A 16202-nucleotide genomic window follows, 5' to 3' on the forward strand; every position below is an offset into this window, starting at 1 on the left:
CCTCAGTCCGATCACGGCAGGGTGGGTGCCATGGTCAGGAGGTCCCAGTGTCGTTGGTCAGGGGAACAGTTCAGACACAATCTACAGCATGGCCTCAGTCAGCATGGCTCACTCACTGTCAGGCAACCTGTGTGATGGCACTCTGTGCACTAGCAACCCGGAGAAAGATTGTGTACATCAGATGGAGAGCTCCAAAGGCAGTGGAGGGATGTTGGAGAATGCTGCTCATTGTGGTTAGTCAGTGACCTGGGGCAAATACAGTCCTCAGTGTCTCATCATTAAGTAGGGTGCAAAGGGACCCCTGACAACCTTACCTAATACCCCCGACAACCTTACCAAATACCCCCGACAACCTTACCCAATACCCCCGACAACCTTACCCAATACCCCCGACAACCTTACCCAATACCCCCGACAACCTTTCCTAATACCCCCGACAACCTTACCTAATACCCCCGACAACCTTACCAAATACCCCCGACAACCTTACCCAATACCCCCGACAACCTTACCCAATACCCCCGACAACCTTACCTAATACCCCCGACAACCTTACCCAATACCCCCGACAACCTTACCCAATACCCCCGACAACCTTACCTAATACCCCCGACAACCTTACCCAATACCCCCGACAACCTTACCTAATACCCCCGACAACCTTACCCAATACCACCGACAACCTTACCTAATACCCCCGACAACCTTACCCAATACCCCTGACAACCTTACCTAATACCCCTGACAACCTTACCTAATACCCCTGACATCCTTACCTAATACCCCGACAACCTTACCGAATACCCCCGACAACCTTACCTAATACCCCCGACAACCTTACCTAATACCCCCGACAACCTTACCCAATACCCCCGACAACCTTACCCAATACCCCCGACAACCTTACCCAATACCACCGACAACCTTACCCAATACCCCCGACAACCTTACCCAATACCCCTGACAACCTTACCTAATACCCCTGACATCCTTACCTAATACCCCGACAACCTTACCGAATACCCCCGACAACCTTACCTAATACCCCCGACAACCTTACCCAATACCCCCGACAACCTTACCCAATACCCCCGACAACCTTACCCAATACCCCCGACATCCTTACCCAATACCCCCGACATCCTTACCCAATACCCCCGACAACCTTACCCAATACCCCCGACAACCTTACCCAATACCCCCGACAACCTTACCTAATACCCCGACAACCTTTCCTAATACCCCGACAACCTTACCCAATACCCCCGACAACCTTACCTAATACCCCCGACAACCTTACCCAATACCCCCGACAACCTTACCCAATACCCCCGACATCCTTACCCAATACCCCCGACATCCTTACCCAATACCCCCGACAACCTTACCCAATACCCCCGACAACCTTACCCAATACCCCCGACAACCTTACCTAATACCCCGACAACCTTTCCTAATACCCCCGACAACCTTACCCAATACCCCCGACAACCTTACCCAATACCCCCGACAACCTTACCCAATACCCCCGACAACCTTACCCAATACCCCCGACAACCTTACCTAATACCCCCGACAACCTTACCCAATACCCCCGACAACCTTTCCCAATACCCCCGACAACCTTACCCAATACCCCCGACAACCTTACCTAATACCCCCGACAACCTTACCTAATACCCCGACAACCTTTCCTAATACCCCCGACAACCTTTCCTAATACCCCCGACAACCTTACCTAATACCCCCGACAACCTTACCTAATACCCCCGACAACCTTACCTAATACCCCCGACAACCTTTCCTAATACCCCCGACAACCTTACCCAATACCCCCGACAACCTTACCCAATACCCCCGACAACCTTACCCAATACCCCCGACAACCTTACCCAATACCCCCGACAACCTTACCCAATACCCCCGACAACCTTACCTAATACCCCGACAACCTTACCTAATACCCCCGACAACCTTACCCAATACCCCCGACAACCTTACCTAATACCACCGACAACCTTACCCAATACCCCCGACAACCTTACCCAATACCCCCGACAACCTTACCCAATACCCCCGACAACCTTACCCAATACCCCCGACAACCTTACCTAATACCCCCGACAACCTTACCCAATACCACCGACAACCTTACCTAATACCCCCGACAACCTTACCCAATACCCCCGACAACCTTACCCAATACCCCCGACAACCTTACCCAATACCCCTGACAACCTTACCTAATACCCCCGACAACCTTACCCAATACCCCTGACAACCTTACCTAATACCCCCGACAACCTTACCCAATACCCCCGACAACCTTACCCAATACCCCTGACAACCTTACCTAATACCCCCGACAACCTTACCCAATACCCCCGACAACCTTACCCAATACCCCCGACAACCTTACCCAATACCCCCGACAACCTTACCCAATACCCCCGACAACCTTACCCAATACCCCTGACAACCTTACCTAATACCCCTGACAACCTTACCTAATACCCCTGACATCCTTACCTAATACCCCGACAACCTTACCTAATACCCCCGACAACCTTACCCAATACCCCCGACAACCTTACCTAATACCCCCGACAACCTTACCCAATACCCCCGACAACCTTACCCAATACCCCCGACATCCTTACCCAATACCCCCGACATCCTTACCCAATACCCCCGACAACCTTACCCAATACCCCCGACAACCTTACCCAATACCCCCGACAACCTTACCTAATACCCCCGACAACCTTACCCAATACCCCCGACAACCTTACCTAATACCCCCGACAACCTTACCCAATACCACCGACAACCTTACCTAATACCCCCGACAACCTTACCCAATACCCCCGACAACCTTACCCAATACCCCCGACAACCTTACCCAATACCCCTGACAACCTTACCTAATACCCCCGACAACCTTACCCAATACCCCTGACAACCTTACCTAATACCCCCGACAACCTTACCGAATACCCCCGACAACCTTACCTAATACCCCCGACAACCTTACCTAATACCCCCGACAACCTTACCCAATACCCCCGACAACCTTACCCAATACCCCCGACAACCTTACCCAATACCCCCGACAACCTTACCCAATACCCCCGACAACCTTACCTAATACCCCTGACAACCTTACCTAATACCCCTGACATCCTTACCTAATACCCCGACAACCTTACCGAATACCCCCGACAACCTTACCCAATACCCCCGACAACCTTACCCAATACCCCCGACAACCTTACCTAATACCCCCGACAACCTTACCTAATACCCCCGACAACCTTACCTAATACCCCCGACAACCTTACCCAATACCCCTGACAACCTTACCTAATACCCCCGACAACCTTACCTAATACCCCCGACAACCTTACCCAATACCCCCGACAACCTTACCCAATACCCCCGACAACCTTACCTAATACCCCCGACAACCTTACCCAATACCCCCGACAACCTTACCTAATACCCCCGACAACCTTACCCAATACCCCCGACAACCTTACCTAATACCCCCGACAACCTTACCCAATACCCCCGACAACCTTACCCAATACCCCCGACAACCTTACCCAATACCCCCGACAACCTTACCCAATACCCCCGACAACCTTACCCAATACCCCCGACAACCTTACCTAATACCCCTGACAACCTTACCTAATACCCCTGACATCCTTACCTAATACCCCGACAACCTTACCGAATACCCCCGACAACCTTACCCAATACCCCCGACAACCTTACCCAATACCCCCGACAACCTTACCTAATACCCCCGACAACCTTACCTAATACCCCCGACAACCTTACCTAATACCCCCGACAACCTTACCCAATACCCCTGACAACCTTACCTAATACCCCCGACAACCTTACCTAATACCCCCGACAACCTTACCCAATACCCCCGACAACCTTACCCAATACCCCCGACAACCTTACCTAATACCCCCGACAACCTTACCCAATACCCCCGACAACCTTACCTAATACCCCCGACAACCTTACCCAATACCCCCGACAACCTTACCTAATACCCCGACAACCTTACCCAATACCACCGACAACCTTACCCAATACCCCCGACAACCTTACCCAATACCCCCGACAACCTTACCCAATACCCCCGACAACCTTACCCAATACCCCCGACAACCTTACCGAATACCCCCGACAACCTTACCTAATACCCCCGACAACCTTACCCAATACCCCCGACAACCTTACCCAATACCCCCGACAACCTTACCCAATACCCCCGACATCCTTACCCAATACCCCCGACATCCTTACCCAATACCCCCGACAACCTTACCCAATACCCCCGACAACCTTACCCAATACCCCCGACAACCTTACCCAATACCCCCGACATCCTTACCCAATACCCCCGACAACCTTACCTAATACCCCGACAACCTTACCCAATACCCCCGACAACCTTACCCAATACCCCCGACAACCTTACCTAATACCCCCGACAACCTTACCCAATACCACCGACAACCTTACCTAATACCCCCGACAACCTTACACAATACCCCCGACAACCTTACCCAATACCCCCGACAACCTTACCCAATACCCCCGACAACCTTACCTAATACCCCGACAACCTTACCTAATACCCCCGACAACCTTACCCAATACCCCCGACAACCTTACCTAATACCCCCGACAACCTTACCCAATACCACCGACAACCTTACCTAATACCCCCGACAACCTTACCCAATACCCCCGACAACCTTACCCAATACCCCCGACAACCTTACCCAATACCCCTGACAACCTTACCCAATACCCCCGACAACCTTACCCAATACCCCCGACAACCTTACCCAATACCCCCGACAACCTTACCCAATACCCCTGACAACCTTACCTAATACCCCTGACAACCTTACCTAATACCCCTGACATCCTTACCTAATACCCCGACAACCTTACCCAATACCCCCGACAACCTTACCCAATACCCCCGACAACCTTACCTAATACCCCCGACAACCTTACCTAATACCCCCGACAACCTTACCTAATACCCCCGACAACCTTACCAAATACCCCCGACAACCTTACCCAATACCCCCGACAACCTTACCCAATACCCCCGACAACCTTACCTAATACCCCCGACAACCTTACCCAATACCCCCGACAACCTTACCCAATACCCCCGACAACCTTACCTAATACCCCCGACAACCTTACCCAATACCCCCGACAACCTTACCCAATACCCCCGACAACCTTACCTAATACCCCCGACAACCTTACCCAATACCCCCGACAACCTTACCTAATACCCCGACAACCTTACCGAATACCCCCGACAACCTTACCTAATACCCCCGACAACCTTACCCAATACCCCCGACAACCTTACCCAATACCCCCGACAACCTTACCCAATACCCCCGACATCCTTACCCAATACCCCCGACATCCTTACCCAATACCCCCGACAACCTTACCCAATACCCCCGACAACCTTACCCAATACCCCCGACAACCTTACCCAATACCCCCGACATCCTTACCCAATACCCCCGACAACCTTACCTAATACCCCGACAACCTTACCCAATACCCCCGACAACCTTACCCAATACCCCCGACAACCTTACCTAATACCCCCGACAACCTTACCCAATACCACCGACAACCTTACCTAATACCCCCGACAACCTTACCTAATACCCCCGACAACCTTACCCAATACCCCCGACAACCTTACCTAATACCCCCGACAACCTTACCTAATACCCCCGACAACCTTACCCAATACCCCCGACAACCTTACCTAATACCCCCGACAACCTTACCCAATACCCCCGACAACCTTACCCAATACCCCCGACAACCTTACCTAATACCCCCGACAACCTTACCCAATACCCCCGACAACCTTACCTAATACCCCCGACAACCTTACCCAATACCACCGACAACCTTACCTAATACCCCCGACAACCTTACCCAATACCCCCGACAACCTTACCCAATACCCCTGACAACCTTACCTAATACCCCTGACAACCTTACCTAATACCCCTGACAACCTTACCGAATACCCCCGACAACCTTACCTAATACCCCGACAACCTTACCCAATACCCCCGACAACCTTACCCAATACCCCCGACATCCTTACCCAATACCCCCGACAACCTTACCCAATACCCCCGACAACCTTACCCAATACCCCCGACAACCTTACCCAATACCCCCGACAACCTTACCTAATACCCCCGACAACCTTACCTAATACCCCCGACAACCTTACCCAATACCCCCGACAACCTTACCTAATACCCCCGACAACCTTACCCAATACCCCCGACAACCTTACCCAATACCCCCGACAACCTTACCTAATACCCCCGACAACCTTACCCAATACCCCCGACAACCTTACCTAATACCCCCGACAACCTTACCCAATACCACCGACAACCTTACCTAATACCCCCGACAACCTTACCCAATACCCCCGACAACCTTACCCAATACCCCTGACAACCTTACCTAATACCCCTGACAACCTTACCTAATACCCCTGACAACCTTACCGAATACCCCCGACAACCTTACCTAATACCCCGACAACCTTACCCAATACCCCCGACAACCTTACCCAATACCCCCGACATCCTTACCCAATACCCCCGACAACCTTACCCAATACCCCCGACAACCTTACCTAATACCCCGACAACCTTTCCTAATACCCCGACAACCTTACCCAATACCCCCGACAACCTTACCCAATACCACCGACAACCTTACCTAATACCCCGACAACCTTACCCAATACCCCCGACAACCTTACCCAATACCCCGACAACCTTACCCAATACCACCGACAACCTTACCTAATACCCCCGACAACCTTACCCAATACCCCCGACAACCTTACCCAATACCCCCGACAACCTTACCCAATACCCCCGACACCCTTACCCAATACCCCCGACACCCTTACCCAATACCCCCGACACCCTTACCCAATACCCCGACAACCTTTCCTAATACCCCCGACAACCTTACCCAATACCCCCGACAACCTTACCCAATACCCCCCGACAACCTTACCCAATACCCCCGACAACCTTACCCAATACCCCCGACAACCTTACCTAATACCCCCGACAACCTTACCTAATACCCCCGACAACCTTACCCAATACCCCCGACAACCTTACCCAATACCCCCGACAACCTTACCCAATACCTCTGACAACCTTACCTAATACCCCCGACAGCCTTACCTAATACCCCCGACAACCTTACCCAATACCTCCGACAATGACATGCTATGCAGACATGAACAGCACATGGTGAGGTGGGTGTAGAATCCAATGGAAGTGATGCCATAGAGATGGGGTAGGTGGTTAATGAGACTCCATTGGTCAGCTACTGGAAGACATCTTGCTCGATTTCACACAATGGAAGTCCTTCCAATGTGCTTACCCAAAAAACAGTGAGACCCAGCCCAATATTTTCAATTTTGGTGGTAACGCAATATTAGGTCCAATTGATAAGGACGAGATAAAGAGCCTTCAAGGAAATTGCAACAAATTTGGTCAGTGGGAAAATGTGTGACAGATGCATTATCCTCCGCTCAGTGTAACATTGTCTACTTCTCTCGGAAAACCAGAATGGTTCAGTATTATTTAACGGTCATTGATTGGGAATTGTCGATGTCCAAAGTGACCTGGCTTTACTTGTACACCAGTTCCTGAAAGTAAGTTAGGACAGCAGGCACTATGTTGGCCATCATTGCAAGAGGGTTCGAATACAGGAACAAGGAAGTCTCACTGCACTTGTATAGGGCCTCAGTGCGACCACGGCAGGTGTTAAGGTGAGTCTTAAAAGACTAAAGCCAAGCAGCGAGCTGTAGTAAGGGGATTTCAGAACTTAGATCCCAGACAACTGAAGATGTGGCTGCCTGTGATGAATCCATTATAACCAACGACATACGAGATGCCAGAATTAGCAGACAGCAGAAATCTCGGATGGTTCTGAGGTTCGAGGTAATGACAGAGATAGGGACCCAATATAGGTCAGTGAGCACAGGGGTGATAGGGAAACAGGGATATGACACAAGCAGCTGGGATCTGGATGGTCTCAAGTTTCTAGAAGGTAGAATGTAGGAGACCAGTGAGGAATTAATTGGAATAGTTTGTTTAGCGGGAACGGAAGAGAAGAATAAGAGTTTCAGTGACAGATGAGCAGAGACAGGCCAGGCTGTAACGAGATTAATAGACCCCATATAACAATTGAGATACAGAAATTTGTGATGATAAATTGACAGGACCCCCTAGTTTGTCTTTTATCATTCTCAAAATTGTCAAAATACATGATGATAACGGTGGTGTTGACTCATGGGAGCAATTGATCTCCAACAATGAGTCGACAACAGGCACAAGGTGAGGAAAATTGCCCAGTGATGGAGAGTTTTTGGGAACCATGGGTTCAGAGTCACCTATACCTCCCAGACATGATATGCTCACCACATATTTCCAGTTGTTGATATCCTGGGGTTTGAACCCTCACCATGTTCTCCCTGATGGTGATTTCAGTGTCAGAGTAAATCACTGCATGGTGCGAGAGTCTGTTGAGCTTGTAGGTACAGGCTTGAGCCTCAGAACATGGCAGGGTCAAAGGAAATCATGATTTAAGGCTGCTGCATGTAATATCACATTCCTGTGTGAATGAAATTTCAACTTCCTGATCAATTCATCAACTGGGGACACTGGGAATTACCCCTGGGAGTTCCACCAGTGGTTTAGGAATATAACAACAGTTCCCTGTAAACTATGAATGCCAGGAGATGCATCCTGGGGACGGGATAATTGGAAGGCACTCCCTGGGTCGTGGGAAAGTCATGAGTTGTTTACCTCGAATACCAAGAACCGCTCATCAGGCACTGGGACTATCAGAGACCGGAGTACATTGGGAACAGAAATATTGAGGACTGCACAACGTATACTAGAAATACTGGGAGCTGTGCAGTGCTAATTGGGAATATCAGATGGTCCCCTGACTGGGAACCCTTCCCCAGTGACCAGGAATGCCAACAGTTACATCCAGAGATCTGGGAATTTCAGAAAGTGTTACCAAGGAACTTGGAATATTGAAAGTTGCTCCAGGAACTGGGAGTATTGAGAATGACCTGGGAGGTGAATGAGGTTCCTGAGCGGAGACAATTGATCAGATGTTAATTTGTAAATAAACCGACACACCAACCAGGCTCATAAATGACACTCTTACCAACAGTACTCACCTCAGTCAGGAATGCCTCAAACGCAGATTTTGATATAAAAATACGGGGAAGACCATTGAGGACAGAGATGAGGAGAAACTTCTTCACCCAGAGAGTGGTGGCTGTGTGGAATGCTCTGCCCCAGAGGGCAGTGGAGGCCCAGTCTCTGGATTCATTTAAGAAAGAGTTGGATAGAGCTCTCAAGGATAGTGGGAATCAAGGGTTATGGAGATAAGGCAGGAACAGGATACTGATTAGGAATGATCAGCCATGATCATATTGAATGACGGTGCAGGCTCGAAGGGCAGAATGGCCTACTCCTGCACCTATTGTCTATTGATATTCACTTAAAACTGAAACATTTCTTGCTGGAATGAGTGGGGAGTTAGCTGGACTTATTGCAGTCTTTATTAGTCATCTAAAAATGTGGGTTTTCCTGCAGATGCCTGTGGTCTCTCGGATCCTGCCCATGTGGAGAGTCTTCAGGAAAAATGCCAGTGTGCCCTGGAGGATTACAGCCGTAACCAGTACCCGAACCAACCCAACCGCTTCGGCAAGCTGCTGCTGCGGTTACCTTCCCTGCGTGTGGTCTCCTCTCCTGTCATTGAGCAATTGTTCTTTGTACGTCTGGTGGGCAAAACCCCAATTGAAACTCTTATCAGGGACATGCTGCTGTCTGGTGCCAGTTTCAGCTGGCCTTATATGCCAGTCCAGTGATAGGGCAGACAGGGGCAGGGGCGACAAAGACATTATGGCCACCAGATGGGAACAGGGATTACCATTTGGATTTTAAAGCAGGTTTGAACGTTCTTGTGGGCTGGGGGCTTCTATCTCCTGACACTGGGTAACAGGAGGCCCCTTCAAAAGGAAGGGAACATGTTTCTTTTCCGGTGTGAAGTTTTTCCTGGAGTCACAGTTTCAGGATCACACGATGCTGGAGCAAGGGAAATCAAGGCCAGTTTTCAATAAACCGAAACAATATGAAATGAATGGCAGTGTCTTTATAACATTACGATATCAATATTTGGCAGATATTATGAAAAACTTTAATTTCTTACCACCTTTTGAATCCCAAGATTCCCAAATATGTTTACAGCCAATGAAATATATTTTGAAGGTCATTCCTGGTGTAAGATTAAACAGCCAGTTTATTTCACAATGTGCTGCTAACAACAACAGTGGGAGGGAGAGCTGGCTCGGTGAACCTGGTGATTTTGGTGAACGTGATGGTAAGTATGGGTTTGGACCTGGGAGAGGATTCAAAGCTCTACTGCTTCATTGCCATGGATCTAGTGATGTCCATGTGAGCAAAGGGTTTAATATATAACCTGAAACTGGTCTAAAACAGAGTGCAACACTCCCTTAGCACTGACCCTCCGACAGTGCGGCACTCCCTCAGCACTGACCGTCTGACAGTGTCCACTCCCTCAGCACTGACCCTCCGACAGTGCCCACTCCCTCAGCACTGACCCTCTGACAGGGCCCACTCCCTCAGCACTGACCCTCCAACAGTGCCCACTCCCTTACCACTGACCCTCCGACAGTGCCCACTCCCTCAGCGCTGACCCTCTGACAGGGCCCACTCCCTCAGCACTGACCCTCCAACAGTGCCCACTCCCTTACCACTGACCCTCCGACAGTGCCCACTGCCTCAGCGCTGACCCTCCGACAGTGCCCACTCCCTCAGCACTGACCCTCCGACAGTGCGGCACTCTCTCAGCACTGACCCTCCGACAGTGCTCACTCCCTCAGCACTGACCCTCCGACAGTGCGGCACTCCCTCAGCACTGACCATCCAACAGTGCCCACTCCCTCAGCACTGACCCTCCGACAGTGCCCACTCCCTCAGCACTGACCCTCTGACAGTGCCCACTCCCTCAGCACTGACCCTCTGACAGGGCCCACTCCCTCAGCATTGACCCTCCGACAGTGTGGCACTCCCTCAGAACTGACCCTCCGACAGTGCCCACTCCCTCAGCACTGACCCACTGACAGTGTGGCACTCCCTCAGCACGGAACATCCAACAGTGCCCACTCCCTCAGCACTGACCCACTGACAGTGTGGCACTCCCTCGGCGCTGAACATCTGACAGTGTGGCACTCCCTCAGCACTGACCCTCCGACAATGCGGCAGTCCCTCAGTGCTGACCCTCCGACAGTGCGGCACTCCCTCAGCACTGACCCTCCGACAGTGCGGCACTCCCTCAGCACTGACCCTCCGACAGTGCGGCACTCCCTCAGCACTGACCCTCCGACAGTGCGGCACTCCCTCAGCACTGACCCTCCGACAGTGCGGCACTCCCTCAGCACTGACCCTCCGACAGTGCGGCACTCCCTCAGCACTGACCCTGCGACAATGCGGCAGTCCCTCAGTGCTGAACATCCAGCAATGTGTCACTGCTTCAGCACTGACTGAGTCGGTATGAGATCGAAGATGTTCGTCAATATTAAAGCTGGTGATGTGATATCATAACAGTTGGTGTGATATTGGTCTGTGAGTGTGATATTGGAGTTCTCGGTCTGGTATTGGGGCTGTGGGTGCGATATTAGGGCTGTGGGTGCGGTATTGGGGGTGTGGGTGTGGTATTGGGGCTGTGGGTGTGATATTGGGGCTGTGGGTGCGATATTGGGGGTGTGGGTGCGATATTGGGGCTGTGGGTGCGATATTGGGGCTGTGGGTGCGATATTGGGGCTGTGGGTGCGGTATTGGGGCTGTGGGTGCGATATTGGGGCTGTGGGTGCGATATTGGGGCTGTGGGTGCGATATTGGGGCTGTGGGTGTGATATTGGGGCTGTGGGTGCGGTATTGGGGCTGTGGGTGCGATATTGGGGCTGTGGGTGTGATATTGGGGCTGTGGGTGCGATATTGGGGCTGTGGGTGCGGTAACGGGGCTGTGAGTGTGATATTGGGGCTGTGGGAGTGATATTGGGGCTGTGGGTGCGATATTGGGGCTGTGGGTGCGATATTGGGGCTGTGGGTGCGATATTGGGGCTGTGGGTGCGATATTGGGGCTGTGGGTGCGGTAACGGGGCTGTGAGTGTGATATTGGGGCTGTGGGAGTGATATTGGGGCTGTGGGTGCGATATTGGGGCTGTGGGTGCGATATTGGGGCTGTGGGTGCGATATTGGGGCTGTGGGTGCGATATTGGGGATGTGGGAGTGATATTGGGGCTGCGGGTGCGATATTGGGGCTGCGGGTGCGGTATTGGGGCTGCGGGTGCGGTATTGGGGCTGCGGGTGCGTTATTGGGGCTGCGGGTGCGATATTGGGGCTGCGGGTGCGATATTGGGGCTGTGGGTGCAGTATTGGGGCTGTGAGTGTGATATTGGGGCTGTGGGTGTGATATTGGGGCTGTGGGAGTGATATTGGGGCTGTGGGTGTGATATTGGGGCTGTGGGTGCGATATTGGGGCTGTGGGTGCGGTATTGGGGCTGTGGGTGCGATATTGGGGCTGTGGGTGTGATATTGGGGCTGTGGGTGCGATATTGGGGCTGTGGGTGTGATATTGGGGCTGTGGGTGTGATATTGGTGTTCTCGGTCTGGTATTGGGGCTGTGGGTGTGATATTGGGGCTGTGGGTGCGATATTGGGGCTGTGGGTGCGATATTGGGGCTGTGGGTGCGATATTGGGGCTGTGGGTGTGATATTGGTGTTCTCGGTCTGGTATTGGGGCTGTGGGTGTGATATTGGGGCTGTGGGTGCGATATTGGGGCTGTGGGTGCGGTATTGGGGCTGTGGGTGCGATATTGGGGCTGTGGGTGCGGTATTGGGGCTGTGGGTGTGATATTGGGGCTGTGGGTGTGATATTGGGGCTGTGGGTGCGATATTGGGGCTGTGGGTGCGGTATTGGGGCTGTGGGTGCGGTATTGGGGCTGTGGGTGTGATATTGGGGCTGTGGGTGCGATATTGGGGCTGTGGGTGCGGTATTGGGGCTGTGGGTGCGATATTGGGGCTGTGGGTGTGATATTGGGGCTGTGGGTGTGATATTGGGGCTGTGGGTGCGGTAACGGGGCTGTGAGTGTGATATTGGGGCTGTGGGAGTGATATTGGGGCTGTGGGTGCGATATTGGGGCTGTGGGTGCGATATTGGGGCTGTGGGTGCGATATTGGGGCTGTGGGTGCGATATTGGGGCTGTGGGTGCGATATTGGGGATGTGGGAGTGATATTGGGGCTGTGGGTGCGATATTGGGGATGTGGGAGTGATATTGGGGATGTGGGAGTGATATTGGGGCCGCGGGTGCGATATTGGGGCTGCGGGTGCGGTATTGGGGCTGCGGGTGCGGTATTGGGGATGTGGGAGTGATATTGGGGATGTGGGAGTGATATTGGGGATGTGGGAGTGATATTGGGGCCGCGGGTGCGATATTGGGGCTGCGGGTGCGGTATTGGGGCTGCGGGTGCGGTATTGGGGCTGCGGGTGCGTTATTGGGGCTGTGGGAGTGATATTGGGGCTGCGGGTGCGGTATTGGGGCTGCGGGTGCGGTATTGGGGCTGTGGGTGCGATATTGGGGCTGCGGGTGCGATATTGGGGCTGTGGGTGCGGTATTGGGGCTGCGGGTGCGGTATTGGGGCTGTGGGTGTGATATTGGGGCTGTGGGTGTGATATTGGGGCTGTGGGTGCGATATTGGGGCTGTGGGTGTGATATTGGGGCTGTGGGTCCGGTATTGGGGCTGTGGGTCCGGTATTGGGGCTGTGGGTCCGGTATTGGGGCTGTGGGTCCGGTATTGGGGCTGTGGGTCCGGTATCGGGGCTGCGGGTGTGATATTGGGGCTGTGGGTGTGATATTGGGGCTGTGGGTCCGGTATTGGGGCTGTGGGTCCGGTATTGGGGCTGTGGGTGCGATATTGGGGCTGTGGGTCCGGTATTGGGGCTGTGGGTCCGGTATCGGGGCTGCGGGTGCGATATTGGGGCTGTGGGTCCGGTATTGGGGCTGTGGGTCCGGTATTGGGGCTGTGGGTCCGGTATTGGGGCTGTGGGTCCGGTATCGGGGCTGCGGGTGCGATATTGGGGCTGCGGGTGCGATATTGGGGCTGTGGGTGTGCTGTTAGAGCTGTTCCCTGTGGGATATTATTTATCATCGTCAATACCAGTGAAGCTGGTTTCTTATAGATCAACTCTAATTTGATTCGTGTTCTGCAGATGTCAGCCTGTTAATCAAATTGGGAGTTTGGAACTCCCACATCCTGAACTTTGTTCACAATTGCGATGGTTGAAGATAGCCCATTAATGGGATTGCCACCTCCTCACCCCCGTCAGTCAATGGTGTTCAGTGAAACATGTCCCAGTGTCAGGTTGAAGGCCAGTGAGTCGCTCAGGGAATCACAGTACAAAGCTCAAGATTAGCCTGCGTGAGAGGAGAAGGCGGCTAAGTGCTCCCAGATTTTCTGTGGGATTCATTGTTGACTGAATTGTTAGTAAAATAAACTGGCTGACCTTAATGCAAATTGACTCAGCTGGAAAAGAGCTAATTCAATCAGTTGTTCACTGACTGAAGGATACAAACCATGCAGCATTGTCCGTGAATATCTCCGCTGCAAATCCAGGTCAGAGCTTTCAAATCAACACAGCACAGCTTTATCGAAATGAAAGTGTTTTGGAATGTTGCCTTGTGTTCGAATAGTCTTTCTGGTCTTGTTTAGAGCAGGCTGTAGGAGCTGAAGTGCCTGGTAAATACAACTTAGTGCCTGACTAGCATTGACAGCCCCAATCTCTGGTAAACACAGTCCAGTCGCTGGTAAACACGGCCTGGTGCCAGGAAAATACAGCCCGGTCCCTGGTAAACACAGCCTGGTCCCTGGTAAACACGTCCCGGTCCCTGGTAAACACAACCCGGTCCCTGGTAAACACGTCCTGTCCCTGGTAAACACAGCACATGAAAGGTAAACACAGACCAGTGCCTGGTAAATACAGCCCAATCCCTGGTAAACACAGACCTGTGTCTGGTAAACACAGCCCTGTCCCTGGTAAACACAGCCCGGTGCCTGGTAAACACATCCCGGTGCCTGGTAAACACAGACCTGTGTCTGGTAAACACATCCCGGTCCCTGGTAAACACAGACTTGTGTCTGGTAAACACATCCCAATCCCTGGTAAACACAGCCCGGTGCCTGGTAAACACATCCCAATCCCTGGTAAACACAGCCTGGTCCCCATTCAACACAGCCCGTTCCTGATAAACACATCCAGGTACCTGGTAAACACAGCCCAGTGCCTGGTAAACACGTCCCGGTCCCTGGTAAACACAGCCCATGCCTGGTAAACACAGCACAGTCCCTGGTAAACACAGCCCGGTGCCTGTATAACACAGCCTGGTGCCTGTAAAACAGAGTCTCGTCCCTGGTAAATTCAGCCCTGTCCCTGGTGAATGCAGCCCGGTCCCTGGTGAACGCAGCCCGGCCCCCGGTAAACACAGCCCTGTCCCCGGTAAACACATCCCGGTCCCTGGTGAATACAGCCCTGTCCCTGGTGAACACAGTCCGCTGCCTGGTAAACACAGCCCGGTCCCCATTAAACACAGCCCGTTCCTGATAAACACATCCCGGTGCCTGGTAAACACAGCCCGGTACCTGGTAAACACAGCCCATGCCTGGTAAACACAGACCAATGTCTGGTAAACACAACCCAGTCCCTGGTGCACAGACCCATGTCTGGTAAACACAGCTCGGTGCCTGGTAAACACAGTCCAATCCCTGGTAAACACATCCCGGTCCCTGGTAAACACAGACCAGTGCCTGGTAAATACAGCCCAGTCCCTGGTAAACATAGACCTGTGTCTGGTAAACACAGCCCTGTCCCTGGTAAACACAGCCCAGTCACTGGTAAACACAGACCCATGTCTGGTAAACACAGACCCATGTCTGGTAAACACAGCCTGGTGCCTGGTAAACACAGCC

General features: G+C 52.4%; 1 protein-coding gene across 1 annotated transcript in view; it reads left to right on the forward strand.

The window, feature by feature from the left end:
- LOC132805508 (COUP transcription factor 2-like) overlaps positions 1–10293 on the forward strand; it is a 35531-nt gene extending 25238 nt beyond the window's left edge. The window contains exon 3 of the mRNA XM_060820621.1: positions 9750–10293. Coding sequence (XP_060676604.1) covers positions 9750–10024 — 275 coding nt within the window. The 3' untranslated portion in view covers positions 10025–10293. The remainder of the gene's footprint in view (positions 1–9749) is intronic.
- Positions 10294–16202: the final 5909 nt, after the last annotated feature.

Source organism: Hemiscyllium ocellatum, chromosome 50 (assembly GCF_020745735.1).
Source record: "Hemiscyllium ocellatum isolate sHemOce1 chromosome 50, sHemOce1.pat.X.cur, whole genome shotgun sequence".
In the NCBI taxonomy this organism is placed as follows: Eukaryota; Metazoa; Chordata; class Chondrichthyes; order Orectolobiformes; family Hemiscylliidae; genus Hemiscyllium; species Hemiscyllium ocellatum.